Here is a 19,486-nt window from a genome sequence, read left to right on the forward strand (position 1 = left end):
AGTAAATAGACCCCACAGTCTGCCCGCGGCCCGCATGGTCGCAAACCTCCACTATGTGGCGCCATACTCACCTGCATACCATGCGTATGGGTAGAACCGGCCCTGTGTATATATATATATATATATATATATATATATATATACACAGTCAGGTGCAGAAATATTGGGACATTGACAGAATTTTCATATTTTGACCTCTATTTACCACCACAATGGCTTTGAAATGAAACAAACAGGATGTGCTTTAACTGCAGACTTTCAGATTTAATTTGAGGGTAATTACATCCAAATCAGGTGAACGGTGTAGGAATTACAACGGTTTCTATAAGTGCCTCCCACTTTTTAAGGGGCCAAAAGTAATGGGACTATCAACTCAAAAGCTATTTCATGGACAGGGGTGGGCTATTCCCTCATTATTTCATTATTAATTAAGCAGTTAAAAGGTCTGGAGTTGATTCTAGGTGTGACATTTGCATTTGGAATCAGTTGCTGTCGACTCTCAATATGAGATCCAAAGAGCTGTCACTATCAGTGAAGCAACCATCATTAGGCTGAAAAATCAAAACAAACCCATCAGAGAGATAGCAAAAACATTAAGGGCCTGATTCAGACCCGCTCGCGAGCGCAGGACGCTCGCAAACGGGTCGATGGTGCCCTACTGCGCATGCGCGAGACCCGGCTAGCGACGGGGTAGCCATCGCTCCGGGTCTCGCTCCAAAGGGGGTGTGCTGTCGATGTTGATTGACAGCACGCCCCCTTTGGTGGGCGTGCCAGAGGCGTGGCTGCCAGACGGAGGCGTTCCATTGAGGGTAATTACTTCCAAATCAGGTGAATGGTGTAGGAATTATAACGGTTTCTATATGTGCCTCCCACTTTTTAAGGGGCCAAAAGTAATGGGACAAACTAAACAATCCTAAATCTAACTTTCACTTTTTAATACTTTGTTGCAAATCCTTTGCAGGCAATTACAGCCTGAAGTCTGGAACGCATAGACATCACCAGACGCTGGGTTTCATGCCTGGTGATGCTCTGCCAGGCCTCTACTGCAAATGTCTTCAGTTCCTGCTTGTTCTTGGGGCATTTTCCCTTCAGTTTTGTCTTCATCAAGTGAAATGCATGCTCAATCGGATTCAGGTCAGGGGATTGACTTGGCCATTGCATAACATTCCACTTTTTAGCCTTAAAAAACTCTCTGGTTACTTTTGCAGTCTGCTTCGGGTCATTGTCCATCTGCACTGTGAAATGCCGTCCAATGAGTTCTGAAGCATTTGACTGAATATGATCATATAATATTGCCCGAAACTCTTCAGAATTCATTCTGCTGCTTTTGTCAGCAGTCACATCATCAATAAATACAAGGGAACCAGTTCCATTGGCAGCCATACATGCCTACGCCATGACACTACACCCACCATGCTTCACTGATGAGGTGGTATGTTTTGGATCATGAGCCGTTCCTTTCCTTCTCCATACTCTTCTCTTCCCATCACTCTGGTAGAAGTTGATCTTTGTCTCATCTGTTCATAGGATGTTGTTCCAGAACTGTAATGGCTTTTTTAGATGTTGTTTGGCAAACTCTAATCTGGTCTTCCTGTTTTTGAGGCTCACCAATGGTTTACATCTTGTGGAGAACTCTCTATATTCACTCTTGTGAAGTCTTCTCTTGATTGTTGACTTTGAGACATATACACCTACCTCCTGGAGAGTGTTCTTGATTTGGCCAACTGTTGTGAAGGGGTTTTTCTTCACCAGGGAAATAATTCTTGTCATCCACCACAGTTGATTTCCGTGGTCTTCCGGGTCTTTTGGTGTTGCTGAGCTCTCCGGTGCGTTCTTTCTTTTTCAGAATGTTCCAAACAGTTGATTTGGCACCCCTAATGTTTTTGCTATCTCTCTGATGGGTTTGTTTTGATTTTTCAGCCTAATGAAGGCTTGCTTCACTGATAGTGACAGCTCTTTGGATCTCATATTGAGAGTAGACAGCAACTGATTCCAAATGCAAATGTCACACCTAGAATCAACTCCAGACCTTTTACCTGCTTAACTGATAATGAAATAATGAGGGAATAGCCAACACCTGTCCATGAAATAGCTTTTGAGTTGATAGTCCCATTACTTTTGGCCCCTTAAAAAGTGGGAGGCACATATAGAAACCGTTGTAATTCCTACACCATTCACCTGATTTGGATGTAATTACCCTCAAATTAAATCTGAAAGTCTGCAGTTAAAGCACATCTGTCACACGCTGCCCTGGAGACCCCAGAATCAGACCCCGCCACTTACCTTTGCAGGTGCTGACCCGCGCTGTCTTCCGGCTCCCGCGCTGTACTCCCCCCTCAGGGCGGTCTCCTCTGTTGTCCTCTGGAGGGTCCCGCTGCTGTGCTGCTTCCACGCTGGCTCCTGCTGATCACTGGTCTCTGCTGGTTGCATCCGGGAAGCGCTGTCCTCCGGTCCTTGGGCGCGGCCATCTTGGATTGCCCATGTGACTCCGTTCCACCAATGAGGAATCTTCTCCTTCTTTCTCAGCCTGTCAGCTCTCAGCGTCTACTATAAAAGGATCCCCAACGCTGACACAAATTGCCAGTGCAACTACTTTCTTAGTTCTACTAAGTGAGCCTTCCCACTGCGCTCCAAAGGTGTTTCCTGCTAGTATTCACCTCCCAGCTACCAACGTCTCCACACGGCTATCCAGCCGCTCCACGTAGCCACCCAGCTACCAATGTCTCTGCACGGCTATCCAGCCGCTCCACGTAGCCACCCAGCTACCAACGTCTCCACACAGCTATCCAGCCGCTCCACGTAGCCACCCAGCTACCAACGTCTCCACACGGCTATCCAGCCGCTCCACATAGCCACTCAGCTACCAACGCCTACCCACGGCTATCCAGCCGCTCCACGTAGCCACCCAGCTACCAACGTCTCCACACGGCTATCCAGCCGCTCCACGTAGCCACCCAGCTACCAACGTCTACCCACGGCTATCCAGCCGCTCCACGTAGCCGCCCAACTACCAACATCTATCCACGGCTGTCCAGCCGCTCCACGTAGTTTCCAAGTTATCACGCTACCTCTTCATTCCTCAAACTCCTATCAGTTCGCAGCACCCTCTCATGCGGAGAAACTTTATTAAGCCAAGTCTCCTCAAGCGAGCGTCTGTGCCAAGTAATACAGGTCCAAGGCCCAGTCCGGGAACACAGCCTCCAAATTCCACGATTGTGACAACATCTTGTTTGTTTCATTTCAAAGCCATTGTGGTGGTGAATAGAGGCCAAAATATGAAAATTCTGTCAATGTCTCAATATTTATGCACCTGACTGTACATGATTAATCTCACAGCTAACTGGTTGCTATGGTCAGCTTCTCCACTTGTCCTTTTCTCCACCAGGTTTGATACATCTACCACTATATGTTTTGGTTGGAACTGCATTATCTGCATTATTTTGTTGGAGAAAAAGACAGCCTGATCAGGGCAGAACAGGAAAGTTGTAGGGTAAAGTGGTTGTTTTATTGCAAATGAGAAGTGGATCAGGTTAACATAGTTTAGTTGTCGCTGTTTGAATGTGGATTTGTGTGCAGGGAGATCATGAAGTAAGGTAAAGCTGAAGGAAAGGATGTTATGGCTAAAAGCTAGAACATTCAATATGGAGAAACTGGAGAGAAGCAGGAGAAGTCAATGTCAAGGGCATGTCCATCACAGTGGGTGGGGCATGATGTCCAATATGAGAGTCCAATGGTGGAAGTAAGTGAAAGAAATTTAGTCCCAATGGGTTTGTCAATGGAAATGTTTAAATAGCCTGGTTTGAAAATAGGCAGGTCAAAGAATAGGAAATAACCAGGCAGCAAAGTTCACAAGAAATTGGGAAACAAGACCTTAGGGGTGATAAATGAGAGCAACACAAAAGGTGAAGAGAAGAAAATAGATAGTGTGGACTTGAAAAGAAGACAAAGGTCCTTATTCCACAGCCACAGGGAAGCAGGTGAGAAGTACCGTCCAACTCATAGACTAATGCAGCAGGAGGCGTCTGTCAGCATCTGTGATCCTAGTGCAGCGAATGACTTGGCCAGGCTGTGTAAGCTGAAACTTACACAGCTTGGTCGTCAGAACTTGACAGCCAGGCCGTGAATACTGACACCTGGCCGTGCCGGAATCCCGACACCTGTCAGAATCCCAGCGCTAGGTCCCGACGGTAAGTAACGGGGGGAAGGTTAGGCTTAGGCACTAGGGGGGTGTGTTAGGGTTAGGCACAAAGGGGGGAGGGTTAGGTTTAGGATGCGGGGAGAGGGAGGTTAGGTTTAGGCAATAGGAGGGGAGGTTAGGTTTAGGCACCGGTGAGGGAGGGTTAGAGGTAGGGAGAGAGAAAGGGTTAGGATACTGACCAACAAGTGTCAGTATCATAACCATGTCCTCTGTAATTCGGTCTATTTTGGTGGAGCTGGAGGGTTGAAAAAACGTACTATTATCCTATTTAGGCATAGCAAGCCTTATAAAAATTATATAGTTTCCTAACCTATTGTACCCCACTCAGGTTCTCCCCTTCCTTCTCTGTGTAGCTAGTTAACTACACTTTTAGGAAGTACATTTGGAATGGGAACCACCCACGAATTGGTTTAAACTAGAGATGAGCTGGTCCGGTTCCCCGAGTACCGGACCCATCCGAACTTCGGGGATTCGGGGCGATCCGAGGCGCTCCTCGGATATCTCCTCCTACCCCTAATCGAGGCAAAACCTCGCGATCCTCTGTGTCGGATCTCGAGATTTTGCCTCGAGCAGCCATTTTTAAAAATGCCTTTACCTTCAATGGGCAAAGCTCTGATTGGCTGACAGAGCCGTCTGTCATGGCTCTCAGCCAATCAGCGTTATGGCGCCCATTTGCATGTAGTACGGACCCGGGAGATCCATGCTACATGCATCTGTGTGATTGACACAGATGCACGTACAGACCAGGAGATCCGTGCTACTTGCATCTGTGTCATTGACACAGCACTGACAGGTCAGTGCTGCCGTGGTAAAAAAAAAAAAAAACACATGTAAGAAAAAAATGGTGGTGAAAGGGCTCCCCTGTGGCATCAACCCCCCGCTAGAAAAAGTTTGGTGCTGGTTCTGGAAGATACAGGGGAACCCTACTAATTTTTCCCCTGTATTTCCAGAACCAGGACCAGATCAGAGCCCAGTGCTGGTTGCACAGAATACGAGGGACCCTTACGTCGTTTGTTCCTCGTATTTTGGCAACCAGGGCTGGTTCTGACTAGCCCGATGCTGGTTGTGCTTAAGTATGGGGGACCCCTACGTCGTTTGTCCCCTGTATTTAAGCACACCCAGCACTGGGTCACTAAAGCCCGGGGCTGGTTGCTCTTTTGGGTGGGGGGGCACGCCATTTTACACAGGTTTTTTTTTTTTGTTATCGCGGCAATCACACAGATGCATGTAGCACGGATCTCCCGGGTCCGTGCTACATGCATCTGTACACGAGCTATGCAGATGGGCACCATAACGCTGATTGGCTGATCAGCGTTTTGCCCATTTTAGGCAAAGGCATTTTTTAAAATGGCCGCTCGAGGCAAAACCTCAAGATTCGACACAGAGGATCGCGAGGTTTTGCCTCGATTAGGGATCCGGGGCAGGAGGAGAGATCCGAGGGGCGCTTCGGATCGCCCCGGATCCCCAAAATTTGGGTGGGACCAGTTCTCAGGGAACCGGACCTGCTCATCTCTAGTCCAAACAAACCAATCATTTCAGCCACAATTGGCAGTCCCTGTCGCTGAAATGATTGGTTTGTTAAACTGTGAATGTCCTTTTTCATATACAACATAAGGGTGGGTAGGAGGGCCCAAGGACTATTCCATATTGCACCTATTTTTTCTTTGTTATGTACTCTTTGGGGCCTAGTTTTTCAAACTACCATCCTGTCTGCCACTGCAGTAGCACTCCTAGATGGGCCACGTGTTTGTGCTGCCCACTTGTGTCGCTTAGCATAGTCATCCAGCTACCTCGGTGCAACCTTTTGGCCTAAAAACAATATTGTGAGGTGTTCAGAATAGACTGGAAATGAGTGGAAATAAATGTTATTGAGGTTAATAATAGCGTAGGAACAAAAATATAAACAAATTCTGTGATTTTAGCTGTTTTTATGTTTTTTTCCCAAAAAAATACAGATCCAAAACCAAAACCCGGAAGGGTGGTTTTGGCAAAACCAATCTAGATCCAAAACACGAAGAAAGATCCAAAACATGAAAAGTGGCCGGCGAACACCCCTAGCTTAAACAAACTGCAACAGCTCAGGTCCCTTGGGAGAATTAACTTTCCCAGCGTACAATTGTATTCCTACGCTGCTCATGTCCGATATCTTAAGGATTAGCTGTCTGACCGAGACCCATACGATAATATGTCCCTTGAAAGGGAGTTTCTAGCAGGTGGTGATCTCATTAGCTTTCTCCTACTCATGATCAGGAAGTCCCTTCGATGTTGCAAGACAACCCACTACTTTGGCATACTAGAAAAAGGTGGAACATTCTTAGGTACATATTTGGGTAAAATGCGCACAATATCTATATCTCCCCTTTCTTTATAACCTTGAATTCCAAAATGGAAGGGCTTCATATCCATTTAACATATGACGTGCTAATGGCATGGATAATATGGGACTGCTTGTCAATAAGTCCACTACGGGGCCTCTCACGTTCCAGGAAGCTAGGGAGTGCTATCCCACATTAGCGCCATACCCTTTTGCACTTATACAAGCCCAACAATATATTAGTTCAGTTGCCTCGGTTTTTTCAAACTCAGCTTGGGATAATTCGTTACATACTCTTATATAAAGTTTATCCATGAAAACAAGAGACATTTCTATCATTTATACTTTTCTCAGCTCTACATTCATACCTAATAAAAACCTTATGAACCTTGCTCCTTGGCTTTCTTGATTTATCAGCGGATGACCTACTCCAGTCCCATGCTAAAACCTGCACGCTATTACCCTATTTTTCCTATACAATGTTTTGGAATATACTGCATAGGGCATACTTAGCTCCACATAGGAGGTTTTTGATAGGGGACTCACCAAATTCAAACTGTTATGTGGAACTCAGCAAGCAGACCTTTACCATTACGTTTGGGCACATCCCATGATGCAAGGTTTTTGGCTCCAGGTTCATGCCTATTCTATAGCTAATTTGGTCAACTACATTCCACATTGGGCTTTGTTTGGAATACTTCCCCCCCATACCCGTGTTACGCAGGGTGGTAGACTCCTCTTACTGCCAATAAGTGCTGCAGCTTGTAAGACTATCCTGCAGTCCTGGATACACCCTCTCCCTCCCTCACTTTCACTTTTCAAAGCTAAGCTACATTACTTGTTTAGAATGAATTGGGTGAAGGTCACCTTGGACAAGGAACTGAAAAATTAATTCTTAGGGGGCGGATACAATTAGCCGCGTAAAGCCGAGATCGGCGAAAAGCACAACGTTTTCACCACATTCGCGTGTTTTGAGGCAAAGTTTTCACCTGTTTACTCAATGCACACCCGCTTTTTGCCCAATTCAATTGTAAAACAGGCAAAAACGCATATTGGCGAATGCAGTGAATAGCGAAACTGGCGAAAAAGGTCAGTTTTTTTGGGGAAATCAGTCTGTACCCCCATTAAAGCCAAACTCACCCAGGGAATCAATATAGAAGTGTATAAATGGAATCGGTATGTAATACCGCCGGCCGCATGGCCGGCAGTTCGAATCCCGGCAGCGTCAGGCCGACAGAGGAAGTGATTCCGGCAGCAGCTGCCCGACAGCGCTGGAAATCCCGATCGTCCCAAGGTAAGTACTAACTAACCTACCCCCCTAACCCTCCCTTAGGGGTGCCTAACCCTAACCTCCCCCCCAAGTGCCTAACCCTAATCCCCCTCTAAGTGCCTAAACCTAACCCCCCCCTTCCCCGCTGCCTAAGCCTAAGTCCCACCCTTCCTCTAACCCTCCCGGGGGGGTTGCCTAACACTAAGTCTCCCCCAGGGAGCCCTAAACCTAACCCCCCTCCCGCGGCTGTCCGCTCGCGGCGCCCGGCATCCCTTCAATTGAGATGCTGGGTGTCGGTCTCCCGGCATAGGGGTAATAACAGGCGTCTAGATTTTAGACGCCTGTCATTTAACCCTAGCCGGGATTGAGGAGTCGGGAAGCCGGCTGTCGGTTTTGCGGCCGCCGGCATCCTAAACGTATACCCGTATAAATAACCCTAATAAAAGTAATTAGGGTACTTAAAGTGAGTCAAGAGGCTGTTATATGCATATTTGCATAAGTGTGGAAAAATTATGTAAAGCATATTTTTTGGGGGGGAAATAATTGCTGTAGTTAAATTGGGGGTACATTAAAATAGGTACTAGTATTTTTTGGTGTTTATAAAGTGCAGATTTAAAATATGTTAACAATACCCCTGCTGCAGCCACCTGCAATCCTAAAAACACCTTAGAGCAGGACGTTCACTCGGGCTTGCGGGAGCCGAGACCCTACCACAAGGGTCTCGTCGCAAGCCCGATGGTCGTGATAATCGATACCATCGCCAGGCTACTCGCAAATAGCGAGTGCCTCTGAATCAGGCCCTTAATCTCTCTTTTTTTAAAAATTCGCCTCCAGGCCGCCCGCATAGCTGTGGGTGACCACCCACAGCTTTTGCGAGCGGTCTGGCGATGGTCGCGATTATCGTTGCCATCGTGCCTGCGACGAGACCCTTGTGGTAGGGTCTCGGCTCCCGCAAGCCCGAGTGAACTTCCTGCTCTAATAGAGCAGGAAGTTCACTACTGATATCACGAATTATGTCAGTAGGGTCGCCCACAAACGGCAGGCGTTCCTTCGGGAACTCCTCCGTTTGTCCAGCCACCCCTCCTCCCCGCCAACAAAACGGAGCAGGCTGTCGACCAACATCGACAGCCTCCCCGTTTTGTAGCGAGCCCCAGAGCGAGTGAAGTTCTCACTTGCTCCGGGGCACGCGCATTGCACACGCCGCGCGTTGCGTACTGGTCGACCATCGACCCACTTGCGAGCGCTATGCGCTCGCGAGCGGGTCTGAATCAGGCCCTATGTTCGTAATCATTGTATTGATGCTATATAACCTATGTATTATTGAACTACTATTTATAATTATTTTTTGCCATGGATATTTACTCTTATGTTCACTATAATGTTTGTGTATGTGATTCTTGATTCTTCAATAGAAGCTTGTTTTATAAAAAAATAAAACAATGAAAATAATAAAATTGGGGTAGCAATAATGTTGTGCCTAGAGGAAGACTGACCGCTTAATAACTAGATAGATAGATAGACAGACAGACAGACAGTCCCGGTGCAGGGATCTGTGTAGTCCTGCTCCGCCCACATAAAGTCACAACATGGGGGGGGGGGCACCAGGATTTCGAGAACTGCCCTGATCATCCTTAGGATGCTCCAGGTGGTTCTATAGGCTGCATGTCTGGAGTATCCAAAGGATGGTCTGGTCAGCTTTGCAGCAAGCAGCACTACTGGGTGCTGCTCTAGGCATCCTGCAAGTGGGGCAGTGACAGTGCCTCCCACATGATCTCTGCATAATGGCACTGCTTGCAAACCCTTATTTAAAGCGATAGATAGATAAATAGATGTTAGATACCATAATTCACTGTGAATGCCATGTTCCACAGAAAGGGATGTCCCATATGCCAATAATGTTGAAGCTACATTAGTTGTACAGACCAAAGATTCTAGGCACCATATATGTGCAGCATAAAGGGGCTGATTCAGCATTGCACTTAAGTGCAATGCTGAACGCAGATTCCTGATTATCGGGAAACTGTGTGCGCAGGACCCGTTCTGCAAATGTGCATAATTGGTCCTGCCAGATCGCACGCAGCCCCAGCTATGCCTCTGCCTGATTGACAAGCAGAGGGATTTAAGATGCTGGGACGTCCAGCATTCCATGAAACAGGGACATGTCGGCTCCGTTTCTGGGAGTGGCAAGATCAGGAGCTGCGTCCATAGACATAGTTTCCTGGCCTCGCTAGCCGACCAGACTGCGTAAGCTGAGGTTTACTCAGCTGGCCGGGACTATCCACCATTTCAACCAGGGTGTCATACAGGTTGGGTATGAAATACCGACGGCCGGGAAGCCATCTGACTAAATACCAACGCCACAAGCAAGTACCCTCCCCTCTCCCCTAACCCTCCCTTAGTGGTGCCTCACCCTAACCTCACCCCGGTGGTGCCTAACCCTAAGTTTCCCCGGGGGTGCCTAATCATAACCCTCCCTGCGGCTAAGCGCTAACAGTGCTCGGCTTACCATCGTTCGTGAAGCCATCTGTGTAGATTCTGGCGTTGGGATCTAGACGGTCGTCGGGATTTCGATACCTGTCTTTTACCGCACGCATACACGCACCTCTATTATAGCCGGAAGCTCACTGGGGCTTGCGGCAGACGAGATCCTACCACAAGGGTCTCGTCGCAAGCCCCAATGGTCGTGACCATCGCGACCATCACCTGTGGTCCATCACCTGTGGTCACCCACAGCTTAGCGAGCGGCCAGGAGGCCGGTCACACACAAAAAAAAAACGTCCTTCAGACCTGCGAGCTGCCTCCGACAGCGAGCGGGTCTGAACTGAATCAGGGCCTGAGTGCACTTAGGTGTGATTAGAATGAATCAATTCATTAAAATGGGTGAAGTCCTGCAAGTGCCCACCTCTACCTGTCTTCATTTGCCATATGAACTTGCATGTGTGTAATGTGCCTCTATCTAAAACAAATTTCAAGCATCTAACATATTATTTAATGTAAACACTCCCTTATATATGATATGTGTGAAAGATTAAATGTTTTATTTTGTATTGAAGTAAGAAAAGACTAGATGATTACACTGGAAACAGTGTCATTTTTAAGTGCACGTGTTAAGAAAATAGTAATACTTTAGCTGTTAAATATATTGTAAGTTTCCACTTGTACATAACTACATTTGAACTATTAACTTACGGTACACAATTATTAACATAACTCTTTGATTCTCACACAGACACAGAATGTGATGTATGACCTAATGTCTGAGCTTCAAGAACGTAATGATGACTTAGAGAAGAGAATTATGACCCTGGAAACCAAGATTGACACCCTAAATGGCTCTCTACATGCTCTTCCGGGGCTAATCGCTCAAGCTCTGCTCCGAGAGCAGGGAGAACTCTTCCTCCTACGTTCCCATAGACCCTTCCCTCCTTCTAACAGTTCGGACAATTCATGGAGCCCGCCCAGGAGACGTACATCTCCTTCCACTGCCCCGCACACCTCTTCAGATAGCGGCTGAGGAGGGAAGAGGACAGGTGGAGACCAGGGTGGGAGTGGAGGAGTGAAGACTTAACAAGCTCACCTTTTATCCATAGCCACTATGTGGTTTGATTATGTCAGCTTTTTTTCTTAAAAGCCTTGGATATTTGTTAACCCCTGAGGGTTCTTTGAAAATGCTGGAGTGAAAGTTCTATCAAAAACGAAAAAATATATATATATAAAAATGTTTGTGTAAACACGCACACGAGAGTACGCGCAGTGGCGCGATTATCCCTCTCTCTGCAACAGGCTGACCCTGTGCATTGATGGGGAGTAGTCCAGTCTAGATAGGTTTCTAAATCAGTCTGCTAAAAAAACCTGTCCCAAATTGTATTTATTTTCTTTAATAGAGTTTTTAAGGCTGTATGCCTTGTGTTTTCTTTTTAATAAGACAAACACTTCTGTTCTAAGCCTCGCAGCTTTGAGTTTTAAAATAGTGATTGGCAGTCAGCCATATTTTTTTATGTACCCCCGCCAAAAGAACAAAAAATCTTACAATAATTAATATATTTTAAAGAGCCACATATGAATGGGGTGGGACTGCATGTACCTGTAACCTTGTTTTTGTCAGAGGGATTTGCAACATTCATCTGGCAAGAAGGGGTTAAGTTGTAAGTGGGCCTCAAGTTGGTCTTAAATGTACGTGTGTGTGTTTACATATATATATGTATATATAAATATATCCATATATATTTATATATATAGAAGTATACAAGAGAGAAGAAAACCTCTGTATTTTTTTAAACTTGCGTTACTGGAGTGGTGTAATATGTAATATACCAGTGTTACTACCCCACTGGGTGACAAGAATTTTTGTAGAGGGGCCAAGGTGGATGGTGTATGAGATTGGCATCTGGTTCTTTAATAAAAAAAAGACTAGCTTATAAAGAGAGTTTTATATAGTTAAGCAGAATCACATATACTCTCCATTTATTGTATTGAATTGAAGTCCAAACGTTGAGATGGAGGGCCTGTGATATCATACATTAGATGCTGTGAAGGTCCCCATGATGTTAGTGGCCACTTAAAATCCAGTTTGACAACCCTATCCTTAGCAACCCACAATCTGTTGCTATGTATTTGAGTGATTTATACAACAGTACCTGTTATAACACTTGGAGTGATATATTCTTCCTCTAGAAAATCTACAACCAAGATCAGAATTCAGGATTTACCCATATACATGCCCAACCCACAAAGTATTCCATACCTTTATTTATTATGTTCCATAACATTAAATTCCAGTTAAACATGGTAATATGTTTAAATTAAGTTTAGCCTTTAAGATGTTCTGAATTGTTACTGACTTTTTTCCTATGTAAAAATATGAACAGTATTATTTAGAACCAGATCCAATCACAACCTGACACCCAGCCCGCATATTCCCCTATTGCACCCATAGGGCAGTGTAGGGCTCTATGATGCCCCCTTAGGAGGGTTGTAGTCTTCCCAAGGACACTGTTGGCTTCTGCAATGGTTCAGTCCTATCTTAGGCCATTTGACTATAGAGAATAACTCCACCCAAAACTAAAAGAAAAAAATTATTTTAGGTGGAATTTAATAATGAGAAAATAAAATACAAAGTTCTACTTACCTTCAATCAAGTGTTGCCCTAATGGCCTCGATGGTCCAGCTCTGTAATCCTTTTAATATTCAAAACTGATCCATAAAATATCCAACTCATTCCCCATTTGGGCATGCAGTTTTGCCTATTTTGCCGTAGGAATCTGGCTTTAAGTGTTCTACAAGGAATGTCCCCTATCATTTTTGTTCAGACTAGAATGCTGTTTCAGGTAGACTTCTACTCTAACTGCACCACAGAGTTGAATTACAGTAATGTAGAAATCCCTACTTTATGTATAGACCATAATTCCCATGCTGCAAAATGGTGATTGAAGATTGTATTGTTGGAACTCTTTTCCATTACTCTCACTAATCTCCTCTACTAAGGAAGACAAAACTAAGAACAATGTTGTCTATGTCGCTCTCCCATATGAATTTCTCTTACACATGAATGAGAAGGAGAAGTGGTGCTGAAATCCCATTGCCTTTCAGAATCAGGCAAAGCTTAGTATGCAAGGTAAACTCAGTGCTGGACCATTGGAGCTTTCATGAAGAACACTGAATTGAGGTAACGCTAGACAAAGGTAAGTAAAATTAGGGGGATATTTAATAAAGCTTGTAGAGAGATAAAATTGTGAGAGATATAGCACCAACCAATCAGCTCCTAACTGTCACGTTACAGGCTGTGTTTGAAAAATGACAGTTAGGAGCTGATTGGTTGGTACTTTATCTCTCACAATTTTATCTCTCTCTCCAAGCTTTATTGAATATCCCCCTTTGTAATCATATTTCAGTGAAAATTTCACCCAAAATGACATTTTTAGTTTTGAATGGAATACTCCTTTATGAGGGAAATATGTTATGGATTAATAAAGTTATTTGGTCAGTAAATTGAAAAAATATAGATTTAATTTTTAAAAGTACAGTAGCATTTCAGTGCACACCAATAGTGAATGTCTGTGATGGCTGCTGAAAAGAGAATTGGCATGGCAGCTACAGGATCGACGTGGGAGTGTTATAATGTAAGGTTACAGAATAAGAGGCAAATATGTTATTGGCATTATTATAGAGACATTTTTTTTAGAATGATGGCAGGTATCATAAAATGTGAAAAGATCTATCCTCTATGTGTTTCAGATTGTATATGACTACAGGAGAAAAAGTAATGTGTGGAAAATATAACTATATATTTTGTAGGCTATTCCTCCTAGTATGAAAGATGGGTGATGGAATATGAAGCATAGTGCATATAAATAGACCTACACATACTTAAAAATATAAACCACAAATAGTTATTTTCAAATTAGGTAGTTAAAACAAGATCAGGTTTAAAAAATGGAGCATTGTTGGTTCAGTCCAGTAGCGTTTGATGCCATGTATTTCATCTGTCACAGCACCATTATATTGAGGGAAAATGTTGCTGGTGTATAAATGTTGAGTTTTTATTTAATGGATAATACCAGGGCAAACAGGGTAAGCATGTATGTTATATCTGAATAATATATATAATGGGGGCAATGACTACCATTCAGAACCTAGTCTGCTTCCAACTTCACTCCAAAGCAGGGATTCTCACTGTGCAAGATTAACCACTTCTCGGCTCAAAATTCTGTAAACTGTCCATTCAGCATTGATGAGTTTAAGATATTCCCTGCATTTTAGAAAGGGTTGGTAATGTTAGGTACCCAGCTCTCACTAGTAATATCTAATTTCTAGGTTTTTATTTTAAAGGAGGTAAAAAAGGACACTTAGAATCTATAACCAGTTTTCTAGAAAAGATCAGAATGCCACAGATCTAGAAAAAGAAATAAATTCTGTTGGAGACTTTTTATGGCTTTGTGTCATTTGTGTGAATGTTCATTTTCGACAATACTTTAAACCGGTGCTTAATTTGTGCTGGAACGCAGTGGAATGATGTCCCATCACTTATTCCCTGCAGCTTCAACTGTGACGTGCATTTTGCTTATACTGCCAATGGGGTAAGGACTGATACCAACATTAACTGAGTGTCGACATTCCTATCTCACTACTTCTGTGGCTAGACAAGGAAGGACGGGGTGCTGCAAGGTACCTTTACTCAACTAAACCCCACCCTCCATCCCTGCATCAAGCCACACAGGCTCAAGATGGATGGCAGACCTTGAGTCAACCTCATTCTATCCTGATATAAGGTAATTCTGTGATATTTCATGTCTGACAGACATATATATTTGTATATAAATCTATATAACATCTGCACTGGCAGCATAGGCAGCAGCTACATGCCCCCCTCAGCAGGGACAAGTTGTGCACCATTTTTTTTTGTTAAGTCAAACATGCAGGCCCAATCCCCCTAGGGCAGTCCTGTGCCGATCAGCCTTAAGGTGCATATCCACTACATGAGAGTAGAATGACTACGATTACATCGTAATCGTTCATCATACTGTGCAGTGGATAATGTGCCCTCACTGAATGATATGTCGTTCAGAGTGGGCACCCTCCCTCTTCCCCGAACATGCACAACCTGACTATCTCGTCAGGTTGGCCTGCATGTTTAGGCAATGACAGATGCCGACAACGACCAGCGGGAGAGTGCATCGCTGGTCGTTGTCGGCATAATTACTGCACGATTAATGAACGATTGAGCGATAACGATGTTGTTATCGTTCAATCATTCATTTTAATTGTGTAGTGGATATGTGCCTTTAGGCTAGTTGGAACTATCTGTGTTCCCCCTGTTATAATGGCACCAGCTCTGACTGATAAAGCCTAGTATTGGTAATGGACAATTCGGGGGGGAACCCCATATCAGTGGCATATCTATAAAAAAAAATTTTACGCTACCAGGCTTGGCTGAAGCACTGTTTTTGAGGAGTAAGGTACACATTTTTCTTACCAGCCCAGAAAAAAAAAACGGGATCACATCGATCTCAGGAATCCATGGAGAACCATAAAAGTGCCATGTTTTGGGGATCTGGCATATAGAAAAAGACGGATCGATGCGGGATTCAGTCTAGAAGGTCAGAATGACCTTTAGTAAATTTTGTACAGTGCTTTTGAGCTGAAGTGGGCTGAAAGCGCTGGCAAAGCTGCTGCTTAGAGAATTTTGCCTTTACAGTCTTAATTATCACACAAACATACACTTTTACATTTTTTATCATCTAATTAGAAAGCTTTTGCCCTCTGGGAAAATACTTGAGCACCCAACGGACAACCTGTGAAAAAACTGGAGGAAGAAATAGAAATAAAGCTCATACACAAAAGATACTAATGACCCTAGCACAATACCAGTATATATATTGTCACTCCTGACATTTCTTGAATCTGTCCATGTACTGGTACGTTCTTTTTTTTCTGCTTAATTTAGTGGTACGATAAAAACAAATAATCTTCAGTGTAACTAAAGTTTAGATTCATTTGTGTCCATATGAACTATTACATCACCAGAATGGAAGACCAAAATACTTCGTCAATTGTACTCATTTTTTTTATTTCAGTTTTGTTACATACTGTAAATTATAGTATTGTCATGACATTATTTATGTATTTCTATATTATATAATGTAGAGCTGTCATGCTTTTCCATACAGTAGATCTTATAAGATTTAGGGGATCACAGCTTAACAATCCTGCCTGTGAATACAGGGCTTGATTCAGACCCGCTCGCCAGATGCGTACGATCGCTAGATGCGTATGCAAATTCGGCTATGTGACAGCAAGACAGGCGATCGCATGGCAAGGCATAAGCATGCCCACTATGTCTTGGGGTGCGATCGCTCTGTGTATGCAAACGCCCACCAGCCTGTCTTAAGACGCCCACTTGCGCACATCATTTACAGTATGTGTATGCAACCATCGATACCATCGGAAGCGAACGCAGCGCTTGTGGCTGACCATACCCTACCACAAGCACTGCGAGTGCTTCAGTGTGTAAAACAACCAAGTGACGTGTACTATGATGCTGCCTCTTAATTATACAAGGATCCTTGAAAAAGGGCCAGGAGCCTGAAACGCGTTGGTTTTAGCGCACATCTGACACACAGCAGAGACATAGTGACGTCATCACACTGCACCTTTGCAGCATCGGGCCGTTTACACGGACGAAGAAGACGATCACCCCGTGCAGGGAACCAGCCGGACGGAGCGGAAGCCGTTAAAGGTAGGCAGATATAGGGAGAGACAGTTAGTTTTTCACGTCTGACTCCAGTATCACACCGCACTGCAAGGCATGTTATCGGAACCCTGATGTCAATTATGGACTTTCCTAAAATTAAAAAAGGGTTTTAAACATCTTTTACTAATCCTTTTTTTTTTTTTTTTTTTTTTTTACAGGTATTGCGTTACATTCATACATGTTTATTCACAAGCGCTCTTTATTTGTTACATATTGAAATTATTTTATTAGGAGCTGCTTTCAAAATAACATCCATAGCGCAGAATATATATTTTTTTATCTTAATTATACACGCCTCTGAAACAGCATTGAGACACTCAGGCACGCCTGTGTACGCATCTCCACTCCCCCGTTCTTGCGACCAGCCCCTGTCACCACCCACTGCCTCACCTATCACTCATTCTTCAGGGCTGTCTATGGGTGGCGAGCGTACGCTTCCTGATTGCGCGCACTGGTTCGCTCACGTGCATTGCGATGCATACGTGTGCGCAGAATGCAAACAATCGGCTGGCTGCGTGCGAACGCATTCCTAGCGAGCGGGTCTGAATCAGGTCCACAGTCTTTCCTTGGCTCTTAACAAATTCTGATTTTCAGAATGCCAAGAGTGTAACAACTTATTCCATCATATGAAATCAACTCTGAGTTTGTAAGTGTTGTACAGAGGTTCTTGCATGTTTATACAATTTGAGTGGACAGTGATATAATTAGAAACTCAAGGGCCAAGTTCAAACTTGCACACTACAGCCTTATTTATTTAGCAACCACTGCCATCAACGGTTTAATTTATTTTTGCATTTTTATTGATTTATTTTTTTAAATCCTGTTATGTTTTTAGGGTAGAGCTTGAATAGTCACAGTAGACTTCTGAATATCTCTGTATGCATGCTGTGTAAAAGAGCCAGTGAGGCATTGACTGTTGAAATACAGTGGTGCACGCTGATACTATACTGCCGATATTGATATTAGGCAGAGTAGCAGATTTTCTTTGAATTCCAGCATTATAGTACGTTTCCAGTGCCCAATAAATGATATCACAAAATAATTCACTCCCATTGCCAGCAATATTGCCAGTTTTAATGTCAACTACATGGCCATGCACTTTGCTTAGACACATTAACAAATACTTTGACCAGACATTTTTGATGTCCATATAAATTGCCATCTACAATACTTTGCCCATGCATCTTACCAGCCATTTGCCCAGATAAATTGCTAGCTGCTTTGCTCAAAGATATTGTCAGTCACTTTGCCAAGATGCATTGCTTATTACTGTATAATTTCCTTCAAGTTTTCACTTCACCTCTAGCAGTTGACTTCCCCTTAAATTGTTTACAGGTGTTCTATTGCCCCACGGACTTGTGCACAGGACAGATGTGCTTGAAATGGAAATAATACTGTTGGAAATATGTGTGTACAGGTGTGGTGGTTATGTGCATACCAGCGGATGCCTTACCACTAGACAGCTCAGCTGCTTAATCGGTAAAATGGTTTATTTCAGGATATATGATGTACAGCCACACTCACTGTGATGCACACTGGTTGTAGATGGATTGAAGCTTGAATGGATCGGGTGTGATACAGCTCACCAGCCGATGAGTGTATACTGCCAGCAGTAGGTAGCAGTGCAGGGTGCTGGAACAGTACAGTAATAATAGTAGATATAACGCCGGATCTCTCTAGAGCTAAGCGGGAGACATCCATCTCCCACTGTGGAACTCTTACACAGTGACAAGATGGTGCCGTGCAAGAACAACTAACTAACATTGGCAGCCATCTTGGAACAGGGAATGAAGCTTCCCTGGGGGAACAAAATGGAGTCTGCACAGTAGCGCACCCCACTGTCAACACCCCTGCGATACAAGCTTCTACATGTTACACAAGCATACATAGCTACTACTCTGTAGCAATCTTTATTCTGGCCACTTAGTAAGTATATCAGTCCCCTCACTGACAGATTGACCATAGTGTCTCTTGAGTTACAAAGTCAAGACTGCTATCACTGTCACGATTATTGATGTCTTTCACACTTGCGACTGAAACATCTGAAAGTCTCTTTGCCAATCTTGGATTTCCACTCACAGCAATCGGATCTTGGTTTTGGTTCTGGATATCCTGAGGTTTACTGAATGCAGTACTTGCAAAATTATCATAATACCTTTTCTGTGGTTGAACTTTCACACTGGTAGCTTCTGCTTCACATGCATCTCCAGCTTCTGGCAACACATACTTGCTCTGCATATCAACTTCCAGCTTTTCTACAACTTGCGCTGTTTCTTTGAGTATAACATCTATGGAATTCATAATCTTTTTGGTGCTTGGATTCCATAATCTGTAGCCTTTGCTTTCATGGCAATAGCAAAGCATGATGCACATTACTGATTTTGAGTCCAGCTTGCGTTTTCTTTCTTTTGGTATGTGTATGTAGGCTGTACTGCCATAAGTTCTAAGATGTTT

At 44.0% G+C, this 19,486-nt stretch overlaps 1 protein-coding gene across 3 annotated transcripts in view; it reads left to right on the plus strand.

The window, feature by feature from the left end:
* Positions 1 to 13,499, plus strand: part of KCNN1 (potassium calcium-activated channel subfamily N member 1) — a 138,927-nt gene extending 125,428 nt beyond the window's left edge. For all 3 annotated transcript variants that reach the window (XM_088478555.1, XM_088478554.1, XM_088478556.1), the window contains one exon: positions 11,012 to 13,499. In XM_088478555.1, the coding sequence (XP_088334681.1) occupies positions 11,012 to 11,296 (285 nt within the window). In that variant the 3' untranslated portion in view covers positions 11,297 to 13,499. The remainder of the gene's footprint in view (positions 1 to 11,011) is intronic.
* The last annotated feature ends 5,987 nt before the right edge of the window (positions 13,500 to 19,486 follow it).

Source organism: Taudactylus pleione, unplaced genomic scaffold (genome assembly GCF_031769625.1).
Source record: "Taudactylus pleione unplaced genomic scaffold, aTauple2 ptg000214l, whole genome shotgun sequence".
NCBI classification, from domain to species: Eukaryota; Metazoa; Chordata; class Amphibia; order Anura; family Myobatrachidae; genus Taudactylus; species Taudactylus pleione.